The sequence below is a fragment of the Rutidosis leptorrhynchoides genome, chromosome 1 (genome assembly GCF_046630445.1).
Source record: "Rutidosis leptorrhynchoides isolate AG116_Rl617_1_P2 chromosome 1, CSIRO_AGI_Rlap_v1, whole genome shotgun sequence".
In the NCBI taxonomy this organism is placed as follows: domain Eukaryota; kingdom Viridiplantae; phylum Streptophyta; class Magnoliopsida; order Asterales; family Asteraceae; genus Rutidosis; species Rutidosis leptorrhynchoides.
The window spans coordinates 203,493,191-203,509,400 of NC_092333.1; the positions used below are offsets into that span (position 1 = coordinate 203,493,191).

At 32.8% G+C, this 16,210-nt stretch overlaps 2 protein-coding genes across 3 annotated transcripts in view; both read left to right on the top strand.

Moving 5' to 3' along the window:
• The first annotated feature begins 1,726 nt into the window (after nt 1-1,726).
• On the top strand, nt 1,727-6,857 carry LOC139867930 (protein NRT1/ PTR FAMILY 7.1-like). Of its 2 annotated transcripts, XM_071856272.1 has the most exons (6): nt 1,727-1,866; nt 2,265-2,324; nt 3,215-3,290; nt 3,419-3,636; nt 4,403-4,968; nt 5,894-6,857. In XM_071856272.1, the coding sequence occupies exons 2-6, from the start codon at nt 2,286-2,288 to the stop codon at nt 6,726-6,728; spliced, it is 1,734 nt and encodes a 577-aa protein (XP_071712373.1). In that variant the 5' UTR covers nt 1,727-1,866; nt 2,265-2,285; the 3' UTR covers nt 6,729-6,857. The 2 variants fall into 2 exon arrangements, with proteins under 2 accessions (XP_071712373.1, XP_071712377.1); XM_071856276.1 differs by lacking the exon at nt 1,727-1,866 and having other exon boundaries at nt 2,163-2,324.
• Nucleotides 6,858-8,028: 1,171 nt separating this feature from the next.
• The window catches only part of LOC139893886 (uncharacterized), a 71,800-nt gene continuing 63,618 nt past the window's right edge, over nt 8,029-16,210 (top strand). The window contains exon 1 of the mRNA XM_071877089.1: nt 8,029-8,390. Within this exon, the coding sequence (XP_071733190.1) occupies nt 8,034-8,390 (357 nt within the window). The 5' untranslated portion in view covers nt 8,029-8,033. The remainder of the gene's footprint in view (nt 8,391-16,210) is intronic.

Sequence of the window (16,210 nt, forward strand, 5' to 3'; positions counted from 1 at the left end):
GAGGTTTGTTAGAACCCCGAGAAGGAGTAAAATGTGTTTCCTTAGCCTTATCGAGGATCCTTCAGATAAGAGCTATATAAAGGATCCAAGGCTCCCTAAAAACAGTAAGTTTAGTCACTGTTATGTAGAGATTTCAAGAGAGTCGTGGAAGTCAATCTTGACCGATTGACTTTCTCTCTCAATCTTAATGGTTAATCTTTACATTTATTGATATTCATGTGTCAAGGGTCCTATCAAGATTAATTTCGAACTTCATTCCCGCTGCTTGTAAGCAAAGTACTCCATTACTCTATGCATCACATAATTATTAACTGGTGTGACTTTTTATTGAATTTTAAATATAATTATCGTCTATTATGTTCCTTATTGGCTAATTAGTTTTAGCTATTTTAATAAAAAGAAGTTTAAAAGAGTGATTAATAAATTAGTTGTTAAATTGAATTATATATATCTACTTTCAATTACAAAAAATGATATAACCGGAGCTTTATCAGTTTTTGTTGTTATTTAAAGTAACTGATAATATTTTCACGACAAATTAAAACATGAATATTTTCTTTAGATGGAAGGAGGAACAAGCTACTAGCTTATTTATAAATCTGATAGCTGGAGCTTATTATTTTTTGTAAGTATTTGATAAAATAGTTAAAGCTTATTTTTTCAATTCATAAGCTCTATTTTTTTTCTTTCTTTCCAAAAGCTACTAGGGGTGTGTTTGGCGACACAGCTTCTAGGAGCTTATGAAAGTTTAAGCTTATATTTTTTCATAAGCTCCAGCTTCTAGCCTTGTTTGGTCTACAAATATTCCAGAACTTATGAAAAAAATAAGCTCTGAAAAAATAAACTAGTTGAAGTAGTTTTTGAAAATAAGGTAAGAAGCTTATGGAAGTTAAATTACATTATTAGCCCTTTAAATCATTATTTATCATTTATTTTTGTCCTTTTATGTCATTTTACATACATACGATCCAGCTACTTAACAAACACTTATAAAACATAAGCTTCAGCTTCTAACTTAAAAATAAACTTCAACTCCAACTACAAGTTAGTTTCACCCAAACATACCCTAGAGCTTTTTGTAAGAGCTTATGATTTTTCATAAGTTTTACTTTTTATGTCTAGTAAACGAAGCTTATGACTTGAAAATTATTAAAATTATAATCTCAAGTTCCTATAATCTCTCATAAGTTAGTGATGCACCAAAGACACTCGTACTATAATTTAGTGCATATAGGCCGATTTTAAGTGAATAACTTTATATAGGCTAAAATCCAACTTATTAGTCGTATGAGAAGAGTTCAAAGTGTAACTAACTAATTTAAGTAGTTTGAAATATTTACTAAAACAACACCCACAAAAATAGATTAGTTACTAAAACTAAGAGATAATTATGGAGTCCTAGTAGGAGTCTGTTACGCAATCCTTCGTGTTTAAAGACTTATAATAATCCCCTCTTTAAACAACTACAATACTACTACTTATACTCATAATCTGTTCTTTCATTCTTTTGATCCAAATAGGGTTTTTATATATCTTTCATGCAAAAATTCCCATATTTTCAAATTAATCTTTTTCAAAAAAAGCAGCTAAATTTACAATCTTTCTTATGTCAATATTATTGGGTTTGTGTTTGTTTTCAAAATTAGGTTTCTTGAGCTATCAATTTTAAAAGAAAAGAAAAAAAGATTGTGCGTGTTTAGTACGATCTGTTATACTGATTGTTTTTTTAACGTAAATGACAATAAGTTTTTATAAAATTTCTGCAAGTCGACGTCAAGTAATAATCTCGCCGGCTCCCGAAGCTCCACCGGGTTTCACCGACACAACCTCATCACCGTCACCGGAATTAGCTAGTGAATTTGTTAGGTTATTTTTATTAATATTAATTGCATTGTTGTTCTGTTGGTTATATTTTTATTTAATGATATTAATACTCCCTATATAATATATGATGCATGCATGTTTTAACAATTTGTTAGATGGATGGAAGTTTAATTAAATGCTTCAATAAATGTCTATGTTTACTTGTCTATGTTTACTTGTCAAACAGAACAACAATTCATTGAAATCCAAATAAAATCTTATCCTTGGTTACTATTTAAGCAGTTTGTACCAACAAATTTGATCAAAAGTTGATACTAGATAACTAAGATTGAACGCCTATTTTATTTTTTATTTTTCTATAGAAAAGAAAGGTCTGAAATTGTTATGCAATTGGTGTTCTTTTGGTATGCTGACAAGATTTTGCAACTTAATTTTTGCAGAGAAATTCTTGAAAAGTTACAATGGCTTCAAACAATGTCCCCTTGGAGATTTCCGTAATTGTAAGATTTTTATTTTTTTATTTTTTATATTTCTAGTTTTAATTCTACTCTACTTTTTTTTTGTATTTAAATTTAGATTAGGTACCTTAACATAAGAGAAGTAAATTGTTAAAATCATCACCTCAATTCCTTTTTCCCCAACACAGAAATGCTTCTTCTGGTGAAATCATGTAGTTTTAAAACTGAGAGTTGTTAGCGTCTTTCTAAATAAATTACTATGTAATTTCTCGAATTAGAACTAGAAGGTAAAATAAAATAATTAATTTGTATATTCTGCGTTGGTGGTCTAGCACCATTAGGAGAGGTCAGGAGTTCGACTTCCGTTGGCTACATATTAACCTACAATTTCATCTCTGTCATGAAGTACCACTCATGGCACCTTTCTCACATTGCGTTGAGGGGGTAAAGGGGAGGGGGTTTTACCGTCCATGCCCCGTATGAGATTGGTGCGAGTTTTCTCCTGGACACGTAAACGGATATAGCAACTGCGGGAGATGATAAAGTCCCCTGAGTAATCATCAACTAACTGTTGTTAAAAAAAAAAAATTCTCCGTTAGTTAATCTGGTGTAAAAATACAATTACAGTAATTATATTTTCAAAATAATATTACTTTTGATATATTTCAATTTGGATAGATAACTTTGTTATTTATAATTTGATCGGTTACATTTGCATTTGATGTATAGAGACAACAAGTACACGACAAACAATTTTAGATTCTTTAATAATATAATTAATTGAAATGGTGAAATGGAAAAGTTAAATGTGTAGTCAATATTCAATATATTTACTATATACACAAGTTCAAACTAAACTTAAATGTATAATAACAAGTATATAAATAATTCAGTTAATATTGAAATTTATATATCTTGTACTTGTATAATAGCCAGAAGAACCAGTACAGAATAAACTCAAGCCAAACCGAAAAGTTGGAGGATGGGCTCCAGCATTTCTGCTTCTAGGTACATATTATCTCTTTTAAACTTTAATTATTATTATTAATTAATTAATTAATATATTCATAATTCTTAATTACTAACAATAAACTTGACATTATTCTCATTTAAATTAATTTGCTTGCTATTTGTAGCTAATCAAGCCCTCGCAACGTTTGCTTTCTTCGGTGTTGGAGTGAACATGGTGTTGTTCTTGACACGAGTCATGGATCAAGGCAACGCAGATGCTGCTAATACTGTCAGCAAATGGACCGGCACGGTTTATTTGTGTTCACTTCTTGGAGCTTTTCTTAGCGATTCTTATTGGGGTCGTTATCTCACTTGCGCCTTATTTCAAGTTATCTTAGTCATGGTACGTAATTACTTTGTTTTTGAACGACAAACTCACATGCCCGCTGGACTTCAAGCCATCTAAGGTACATTTTAGTTACATAGTTACGGGGAAACGTACTATTGGACTTTGGTCCAAGTATCCATTGCTTATGATCCCTGGGCTCCATGTGTGTGTTACTTGAACAAGATAGCAGGCACATGTTCGAATCTGGATGTTGGAACATATGGGCTACTAGGGCGAGGTATTTTACTGGCATCCCACCTTATGGGGTCGGGGTGGTGGATTGCCAAAGGCAAAACAACGTTTGCGTGTCCCTACCGATCTACACAAGATAATTAGGGGAACCGAGTTTATTGGTTAAGATAATGGTGATTACTTGTTTAACCCATGTCTAGTTTTTATTTTCTTCTAAAAGGTCACCTCACACATTATATCCTATAATGAATTTTTCCCTCATATATATACATATTGTTCACCCCTTTGTACTTATAAGCCCATAAACAAGACAAAAATGATTACCCAAATACATCCTTCCTATTGCGAGAGGTTGGGCCCTCAGCTCTTTACAAGAGGTCGCAGATTTAAATCTTGGGGTGGTCAGGGAAGATTTGGGAAACGATCACGGACTATTCCGGATAAACTGTGTACATCATCAGAGTTTTAAATACTCGGGACAATACTCGTCGTCCCTAGTAACCCGAACAGAGAAAACCTTATAACATAATCCTTCATATTGCTAAGTTTGTGTTATCTAACTTGTAATAATGTTTATTGTGTTTTGTAGGGGTTGGTTCTATTGTCAATAACATCTTGGTTATTCCTAGTAAAACCTGTTGGATGTGGGGATGGAATAAAACATTGTGTAACAGCGTCAACAAAGGGAACATTGATGTTTTATTTATCGATTTACATGGTTGCATTAGGATACGGTGGGCATCAACCAACTTTAGCCACTCTTGGTGCTGATCAATTTGACGAATCAGAGGAAAAATATAAAGGGAAAGGTTCAAAAGGGGCTTTCTTTGCATACTTTTATGCAGCACTCAATATTGGATCTTTGTTTTCAAACACCATTCTTGTGTACTATGAAGATATTGGTCATTGGACAACTGGATTCTGGGTGTCTATGGTGGCTGCAGTTGTGGGACTTTTGTCGTATTTATGTGGTTCGTTTCATTATAGGTACGTTAAGGCGTCTGGGAACCCTTTGCCACGTGTTGCTCAAGTGTTTGTTGCGGCAACTCGAAAATGTAAGGTGAAGATTGATGATGAGAAGCAATTGTATGAAGTTGAAGGCGTCGAATCTGCTATTAAAGGAAGTCGAAAGATTCTTCATAGTGAAGAGTTCAAGTAAGTACTAACAACATTATTTTTTTGAATGTGCTCCATGGTTGCAAAAATCGCTACTCGAGAGTACTCGGTCAGGACTATTAAGGGAAGTACTAAGATGTGTTGACTAAGTTCTCTTTGACCAATTTTCACCGAGTTTTGTCCAATTTATCGAGTAATCCTGAGTTTTGATTGATTTTCTAAGTAATCCCAAGTTTGACCGAATACTCGCAGTGTAAATCCATGTTCTGCAACTCTGATTAGCTCCGTGTGTGTTAAACCATTTTAATTACATGATTGAGTTTAAACATATCAGCTTTTAATTCAGGCTAAAACATGTCGATTTGCATTGATTCTATGTATGATCATCTTTTACTAACTAGTTAGTAATAAGCAATTGAGTTGTAGCTCAACTGATAGCGACCTCTGCCTCTCTTAGCGTGATGTCAGGAGTTCGACTCCACTGGGCTGCAACATTGCACTCAATGTTATCCTGAAGTATCTACCCAGGCCACCTTTCGCTTAGTGCGGGGGCAGCGGGATATGCAAATACGGGGGGAGATGAACGTGTAGGTGGTTTAGTCCCCTTTTCCGGACCATCCGAAAATACACTACTAGTGATGCTTAAATTGTTTGTTCATACGCTTAACACTTGTATTTCCTAAAAGATAAAAATGTGCATTTAATACAAATCAATCTAAATTTATATTTACCCTTTTAATTGTGATCATGTATGTTTATTTTCATTTTGTAGCTAATAGTATTGATTGCAGTTATCACATACTCATAGAGCAGATGTTAGCAGAACACTTCTTAGTATAGAACTTTTATTTATCTGTTACGTATGACATACAGTATATGATATCACGCACCCAAATTGACCCATTATCAAGTAAATGGGTCAAAACTGTCTATCTGTAATAATTAATTAATCATGATATTTCAGGTGTTTAGATAAAGCAGCAGTGGTTACAGAACGTGATATATCGGGCCCACGAAACGATTGGAGACTATGCACAGTAACACAAGTAGAAGAAGCCAAATGTGTGATAAGAATGTTACCAATATGGCTATGTACAATAGTCTACTCAGTCATTTTCACTCAAATGGCATCATTATTCGTCGAACAAGGTTCTGTCATGAATCGCTACATCGGAACTTTCCGTTTACCAGCCGCCAGCATGTCAGTTTTCGACATTGTTAGTGTTCTCATGTGCACATTACTCTACCAAAAATTATTAGTTCCGTTAGCCGGTAGATTAAGCGGAAACCCTAAAGGTATAACCGAGCTTCAACGAATGGGGGTAGGTTTAGTAATCGGACTATTTGCAATGATTGCTGCGGGGGTAACGGAAATCGAGAGACTAAAACACGCAATACCTAATAAACACGCGAGCACCACCAGCATATTTTGGCAAGTGCCACAATATATGTTGGTTGGTGCTAGCGAGGTTTTTATGTATGTGGGTCAACTCGAGTTTTTTAATAGTCAAGCACCCGATGGGATTAAGAGTTTTGGGAGTTCGTTATGTATGGCGTCGATTTCGTTAGGGAATTATGTGAGTAGTCTTTTGGTTCATATGGTTATGAGTATAACGGCGAAAGGGGATGAACTTGGGTGGATACCGGAAAATTTAAACGATGGTCATATGGATCGGTTTTATTTTCTTATTGCGGTGTTGACGGTTTTCGATCTCGTGCTTTATGTTTATTGTGCTAAGAATTATAAGTGCATTAGTGTGGATGATATTGGTATTGACCCTAAGAAGGAAGAAGTTTAATTTGTGAAGCATTTGGAACTCGTTTTAGACTTATTAGTAAATCTATGTTTAACTAAATATAATTGCGTATGGGTTTTGTTTGGATTTTTCTAGTGCATTTTGAGACTAATAATGATAATGATAACGATAATGATGATAATAAAACGTTTGATTTGAATATATGGATAAGTCTTTGAATTATTGTATCTGTTTGATTGTAGTTTATCTTCATCCAGAATTATCTTACATTCCTTTATGGAATGTGTTCGTCTCACAATATGGGTTTAAACTTTATTTTAAAAGTTTTTCTTGTTAATATTAACTTTATATTTAACATTTAATTTAATATTTAAATATTTTTATTTGCACATTTTTTTTTACAGCATTTTTTATTTGCACATTTGATGAAATTTATATGATTGAATTGGATTTAAACATGGAACTAGACTCAGATTCTATCCTTCAATTCGATCAGGGATATAATAATAATTGATATAGATAATGTCATAATGATAATGATACTTAGATCGATAGGCACAAACCTACTATAAGGTGTTGAGGAAAAAAAGTAAATGTACTGAGAAAGATAACAATATGATAACAGTGATAATAAATAATATTAAAATTATTGTCAAATCAGGTATCAAAAGACACTAGTTTGGGCAAAACCAGAGTATGATAAGCCCATCATTACTCTTTTAGGCATAATTTTTATCTTTCAAAGTCTACCCGTTTTGACCAGAGCCCATTTTAACTCGAGCTGTTGTGAACCAAACTCATTTTGACCCGACAGCCCAGACCCACTCGCCAACTTGTTTTGCCATGTTAAAACATTATCAACTCATTTTTTCTTCTTAAAAATGCTATGTTTCAAAATTGACGTCTATATTGCAACTCGTGCATTCACATCATGATAAGGATATATGATAAAATGCGTCTAGTGGCCGTTTTATCACAATTATTCAGAATTATTTTCAGTTTATATGCTCCACTCAAATTATAAACATTTATGTATGGGTGGGTGTACTTCAGATAAAATACAAATTGTAAAGACTAAAAAGTCTTCCAAGGTCTAGTCTGGGACCACATTATTACAATTACTGATTATTTATATTTGGTATTTTAAATGCTCCACCCAATTTATATACAGATACAGATATCTATCTATTACATAATTAACAAAGTTGAAAAAAGGAATATCATTAGACTAAGCAATACAATGGGCAGACAATCTCAGCGTATATAAACCTTCATTTGGGAAATGTATTCTCATAGCAAATAAAGAAAACTACAACACATACTAGCTTGTGATTGTGATATAATTTAATGACAAATACTAAAAATCTTTTGTGCATTCAGTGGGCACTTTTGTGGGCATGGCTTAATTATACTATTGTGGCTTCCCTTGGCAGCCAAGTTGAAGCTCCAGTTGTGATGAACAAGAAGTGCATTGACAAAGAAAGATATGCTCTCCTTGATTTTAAAGCTCTGATCCTTAAAGACCCCCATGATCTTCTCTCTACATGGGGAACTAAAGAAGAAGATGATAATTGTTGTGAATGGAGTGGAGTCACATGTAACAATCAAACATATCACGTGACAGAGCTTCAATTGAATGGTTATAATCTTGAAGGTGAGATTAGCCCTTCTTTATTTAACTTAACCTATTTGACTCATCTTGACTGTTGGAGCTCGATGGATCTTGGGATCGAAGGTTTTCGTGAATCGTTGACGTTCGGGACCGAATGGGTCGAACCGGATCCTTTTGGACCGGATTAGATCGATGCCTAGAGTCTAGATTCGACTTGTGTGGGTTTTTGGGACGAGAGAAAACGAGCGGCGGCAGTGAATAGTGTTGGAACCGTCAACTGCTCAAATGAACAAGGCAACACGTATTTATATTCTCAGGGAGACAGTCGGTCGACTGTCTCCAACATCGGTCGATTGATATGACAGTCGGTCGACAGTCATATTTGCCTCGGTTGATAAGAACTGGGGATTTATATGCACCAACAAACTCCCCCTAAGACCTAGTTCTATCAACATTTCTTCTTAACTCGGACATAAACACCACCAAACTCCATTGAGGATCAACATACTCCCCCTAGGATGTGGCATTACATTCTGATTTACTTGAATTCCCTTATGCACCAATAAACTCCCTTATATGGCACATATTTTCTCTACTCGTCTTCTCTCTTCATCTTTATCCTTATCATATTCCAGTGACAATTGCAAGTCGATACAATTATCAAGAAATACAATTTGTTGAACCTTTAAGTAAAATCTCTTTTGATACTCGGAGACTTATACTCAGCAATCTTCAAAGCTCGACAGTCATTAGATTAACCCTAACTTATGACTGTTGTGACTTCAGGTTCTTCAATCTCTTCAAATCTTCTTAGAAGCAGCGGAGTCTTAAGATTTGACAATGTTTGGCCCATAAATAATCAGACGCTTCTGATTATCCCACAATAACTTCTATTTTCTTCAAAAGCTTCTTAACATTATAATCATCGAGACTATTAATTAAGCAGCTTTATTCCTTTCTATCACGTACGCCATTCCTTCATGTTCATCAGAACTCCCGAAGCTCCAACTTTAACTTCTTCTTTCAGTTAACATGGCTCGTACGTATATCAACTTTGACAAAATGTTGGTCATACAAACATACAGTTCAAACAAACACAGGTTTAACCATTTTGACTCAACATTTTTCACATACATTCAAAATTCAAATCACATTGTTGTAAACGTTCAAAACTCTTGAATTTTCAAACAGCAAAAACACTTATTGCTTTTCAACAAAACTTAACTTCAGTCTGACACGTCAGTTTCATCTCACATGAGTAACCAGAAAATAAATAAGACCGAAAATATTTTTGAATTTTCTAAAATTTATGCAAAAACATACCAAAAATCTTTTTGTTTTGCATAATATGAATGCATGCATGCAACAACTAAGATACATAAAGTAATCTATATGCAGATACAATAAAACACGCAAAAAACTACAACTATCATGCAAATGCACACATAATCATACAATCAATTAAAATGTTTTTGTATTTTTCAAAATAAATATCAACACACTGAAAAATCTTTTTGTAGTTTTTAGGATTTTAAAACTTATCACAATAAAAATGCAAATGAAGTACAATTCATGTCAGAAAGTCAATGATCAATGTTAAGAAAGATCCAAGATTGTATGGCACAAAAACATGTTATTTACAGGAAGCAGTTTCTGTAAGTCATAAACCTAAGGAAGCTAAATTATCAAAATATATACCTGCATGTCTAATCACAGAAGATGTGCAAATAGTATGTATTGATCCACGTGCAACATATCACAATACTTACATATATATATATATATATATATATATATATATATATATATATATATATATATATATATATATATATATATATATATATATATATATACATGATCAATCAACACTCAGACAACAATACGTACAATAAAGTTCAAACGTAAGAGCAACATAATATTTTGTGAGAAATTGATCTTAACATGGTATCTAGATTCATTAAACTTTTACAGACTTTCCTCTTAGACATTTTGATGATCAAGTTAATTAATTACATTAACATATTGCTATGTTAGATTCAATCATTGACTTAGACATCATTTGAGATCGCACGATTTATTAGGTAGTCAATTGAGCACAAGTCTATTGACGCTTTCCGTTACCACAAGCACATACGATAGGTCTAATTGAACAGGAAGATTCTCATAGTAATTTTGGAATATCCCTGTCAACCATTAGCTTCTATCATAACGTATACTTTTCAATTCATATGATTCTGATGGATCTCATAGTATATTGAATATTCTGTCAATCGTGCAACCTTTTATGTAACCAGCTGCTATCAATCTCATTCCTTCTTTATTATTAAAGTTATTGGAGGAAACGGAATGAAAGACGTAGCTTTCTTAATGAGTGAGAATTCAGAATATCCCTTTGAAAACATCTTTCGCTATCTAGGCCTTAATGGGCACAGACCCATATCACAGACAATGATAATAAGTCCAAAAGAATGATTTTGATGAAGTATGACTGATTTAAGTTCTTTATGGTAATCTTCACATTCAATAGAATTCTTGGAAAGACTTCTCTTCTCGATTCCATCATTATCTTGACCTTGATATTTTTGTCTTTATGGTTTCACTCTTGTTTTCACGAAATAACTTGATATGCAATGTGCCACCAATTTTTTTTTTTTTTTTATGAACTTGGCAACACACTACAGTCTTGACTTTGATTTATTTCTCGAATAGACTTCTTTGCGATGAATATCTCTTTTCTTCATTTGTGTAACCCGTAAGTTAAATCATTCATTCATGGACTGTCTGTTTCCGTTCACAGGAAAGACATTCTCATTGAGATAAACCTACTATTTTGGAGTTTATGTACGATTCAGGAATTAAAGATTGATAGAAGTCGGTATGCACAGTCAATCAGAACATTCTCAATAATTATTGATCGCTTGAATATCCCAATTAGTCGTGAGACTTAATGGTGCAGCAATTTGGAATTTACTTGGGGATATTCTACATCAAGTGTTTCTAGATTATACGTCATGATAGGGGATACCCTCACCTTTTGTTGATTTTCTCAACAATTTTCTTTAAAGTATGCACCTGTGGTAGTTAAGTGACTACCCTCAATCGCTATAAACCTTTCCATGAAATCCTTATCAAGATATTTACATGATTGTGATTAAGATCATCTCATTCTATGATTAAGTCTGTATCTCATTTTCCACATTTAGATCATACAACTCATTTTTATGGTTTTCTAATTATGATGTAGCATTAATTTTTAATTTTCTGAATTTCTGATGTTGATGTTTGCATCATTTCTCCCCCTAAAATACTAAAAACCTAAAATCTTTTTGGCTTTTTGGATTTGCAAAAACATAAGAAAATATGCAAAACAGAAAATAAAAATAGCATGCAAATCATAAATAATCTAACATGTAGATGCAAAAAATACAGTAAAGAAAACATAAAAAGAGTTGGTTACTCATTTGACGTTTCGTTTCTCGGACGATATCAGACTAAATTTTTTTTTTTTTTTTGACACCAAATGACGTTATTAAACAAGTTCTACACTGAATTATGTAGAAGTCAATAAAATACGTTTCATTTCGGGTTACATACTGAAATATATGCAAACCATCAGTCCTGGTCACATACGCGCTAGACCGCTCCATTGTCGATAATCCAGGTACTATCATGTAGTGACCCGAACTTTTCCATGTTTATATATATTAATTGAGATTGATGTTTACATGATTAAATGTTTCCAACATGTTAAGCAATCAAACTTGTTAAGACTTGATTAATTGAAATAGGTTTCATATAGACAATTGACCACCCAAGTTGACCGGTGATTCACGAACGTTAAAACTTGTAAAAAAAAACTATATGATGACATATATATGGTTATATATATAGTTAACATGATATTATGATAAGTAAACATATCATTAATTATATTAACAATGAACTACATATGTAAAAACAAGACTACTAACTTAATGATTTTGAAACGAGACATATATGTAACGTTTATCGTTGTAACGACATTTAATGTATATATATCATATTAAGAGATATTCGTACATCATAATATCATGATAATATAATAATTTAAAATCTCTTTTGATATTATAAACATTGGGTTAACAACATTTAACAAGATCGTTAACCTAAAGGTTTCAAAACAACACTTACATGTAACGACTAACGATGACTTAACGACTCAGTTAAAATGTATATACATGTAGTGTTTTAATATGTATTTATACACTTTTGAAAGACTTCAATACACTTATCAAAATACTTCTACTTAACAAAAATGCTTACAATTACATTCTCGTTCAGTTTCATCAACAATTCTACTCGTATGCACCCGTATTCGTACTCGTACAATACACAGCTTTTAGATGTATGTACTATTGGTATATACACTCCAATGATCAGCTCTTAGCAGCCCATGTGAGTCACCTAATACATGTGGGAACCATCATTTGGCAACTAGCATGAAATATCTCATAAGATTACAAAAATATGAGTAATCATTCATGACTTATTTACATGAAAACAAAATTACATATCCTTTATATCTAATCCATACACCAACGACCAAAAACACCTAAAAACACTTTCATTCTTCAATTTTCTTCATCTAATTGAACTCTCTCAAGTTCTATCTTCAAGTTCTAAGTGTTCTTCATAAATTCCAAAAGTTCTAGTTTCATAAAATCAAGAATACTTTCAAGTTTGCTAGCTCACTTCCAATCTTGTAAGGTGATCATCCAACCTCAAGAAATCTTTGTTTCTTACAGTAGGTTATCATTCTAATACAAGGTAATAATCATATTCAAACTTTGGTTCAATTTCTATAACTATAACAATCTTATTTCAAGTGATGATCTTACTTGAACTTGTTTTCGTGTCATGATTTTGCTTCAAGAACTTTGAGCCATCCAAGGACCCATTGAAGCTAGATCCATTTTTCTCTTTTCCAGTAGGTTCATCCAAGGAACTTAAGGTAGTAATGATGTTCATAACATCATTCGATTCATACATATAAAGCTATCTTATTCGAAGGTTTAAACTTGTAATCACTAGAACATAGTTTAGTTAATTCTAAACTCGTTCGCAAACAAAAGTTAATCCTTCTAACTTGACTTTTAAAATCAACTAAACACATGTTCTATATCTATATGATATGCTAACTTAATGATTTAAAACCTGGAAACACGAAAAACACCGTAAAACCGGATTTACGCCGTCGTAGTAACACCGCGGGCTGTTTTGGGTTAGTTAATTAAAAACTATGATAAACTTTGATTTAAAAGTTGTTATTCTGAGAAAATGATTTTTATTATGAACATGACTCTATATCCAAAAATTATGGTTAAACTCAAAGTGAAAGTATGTTTTCTAAAATGGTCATCTAGACGTCGTTCTTTCGACTGAAATGACTACCTTTACAAAAACGACTTGTAACTTATTTTTCCGACTAGAAACCTATACTTTTTTGTTTAGATTCATAAAATAGAGTTCAATATGAAACCATAGCAATTTGATTCACTCAAAACGGATTTAAAATGAAGAAGTTATGGGTAAAACAAGATTGGATAATTTTTCTCATTTTAGCTACGTGAAAATTGGTAACAAATCTATTCCAACCATAACTTAATCAACTTGTATTATATATTATGTAATCTTGAGATACCATAGACACGTATACAATGTTTCGACCTATCATGTCGACACATCTATATATATTTCGGAACAACCATAGACACTCTATATGTGAATGTTGGAGTTAGCTATACAGGGTTGAGGTTGATTCCAAAATATATATAGTTTGAGTTGTGATCAATACTGAGATACGTATACACTGGGTCGTGGATTGATTCAAGATAATATTTATCGATTTATTTTTGTACATCTAACTGTGGACAACTAGTTGTAGGTTACTAACGAGGACAGCTGACTTAATAAACTTAAAACATCAAAATATATTAAAAGTGTTGTAAATATATTTTGAACATACTTTGATATATATGTATATATTGTTATAGGTTCGTGAATCAACCAGTGGCCAAGTCTTACTTCCCGACGAAGTAAAAATCTGTGAAAGTGAGTTATAGTCCCACTTTTAAAATCTAATATTTTTGGGATGAGAATACATGCAGGTTTTATAAATGATTTACAAAATAGACACAAGTACGTGAAACTACATTCTATGGTTGAATTATCGAAATCGAATATGCCCCTTTTTATTAAGTCTGGTAATCTAAGAATTAGGGAACAGACACCCTAATTGACGCGAATCCTAAAGATAGATCTATTGGGCCTAACAAACCCCATCCAAAGTACCGGATGCTTTAGTACTTCGAAATTTATATCATATCCGAAGGGTGTCCCGGAATGATGGGGATATTCTTATATATGCATCTTGTTATTGTCGGTTACCAGGTGTTCACCATATGAATGATTTTTATCTCTATGTATGGGATGTGTATTGAAATATGAAATCTTGTGGTCTATTATTATGATTTGATATATATAGGTTAAACCTATAACTCACCAACATTTTTGTTGACGTTTTAAGCATGTTTATTCTCAGGTGATTATTAAGAGCTTCCGCTGTCGCATACTTAAATAAGGACGATATTTGGAGTCCATGCTTGTATGATATTGTGTAAAAACTGCATTCAAGAAACTTATTTTGTTGTAACATATTTGTATTGTAAACCATTATGTAATGGTCGTGTGTAAACAGGATATTTTAGATTATCATTATTTGATAATCTACGTAAAGCTTTTTAAAACCTTTATCTATGAAATAAAGGTTATGGTTTGTTTTAAAAATGAATGCAGTCTTTGAAAAACGTCTCATATAGAGGTCAAAACCTCGCAACGAAATCAATTAATATGGAACGTTTTTAGTCAATAAGAACGGGACATTTCAGTTGGTATCCGAGCGTTGGTCTTAGAGAACCAGAAAATTTGCATTAGTGTGTCTTATCGAGTTTGTTAGGATGCATTAGTGAGTCTGGACTTCGACCGTGTTTTCTTTAAAAATGATTGCTTAACATTTTTGTTGGAAACTATATATTTTTAACATATGAATATTATGTGATATATTAATCTCTTAACGTGTTTGATATTATGTGATAGATGTCTACCTCTAGAACAAGTCCCATTGACTCACCTAATAATAATGAAGAGTCAAATGTAAATTGGAATGATTTGTGGACTGATTCACAAGTTCCCGAAGAGGAACCGGAAGAAGAGTCGGAACCGGAAGAAGAATCGGAACCGGAAGAAGAATCGGAACCGGATGAAGAAATAGAACCGGTGGGGGAAATAATAAAATGGTTAAGTAAAAGAAAATCCTCAACCAACCGACCAAAGTTAATTATGGTCAATGGTGTTTCCGCCAAGGAAGCAAAATATTGGGAGGATTACCAATTCTCCGATGAATCGGATTCCGACGAGAATTCCGATGATGTTATAGAAATTACCCCAACTGAATTTAAAAAGGCAAAAGAAAATAATAAGGGAAAGGGTATAAAAATAGAGAAATCTAATTCCAACCCCGATGAACTTTATATGTATCGTCAACCCCCGAAGTCCTTAAGTTGTAACAATGACCCGGGAACCTCTAAACCACCAGGTTTTTCTAAACCAATGTGGACAACGACGGCTCGTATTAGGGGAACATCATATATCCCTAGAAACTTGGCAAAACGAACCAAAACCGAAGAAGAAGAAACGAGCGAGTCGGAATAAGATAGTTGTATTCGTGTGGTGTAATATATGTAATATAGTGTTCGTATGCTTTATGATATATGTAAAAATTGCTTGTATTAATAAGTATTTTTTTATGAATCTAACTCTTGTCTATTTTACAGTTTAAAAACACAAAATGGATAGACAACCCAATATTTTA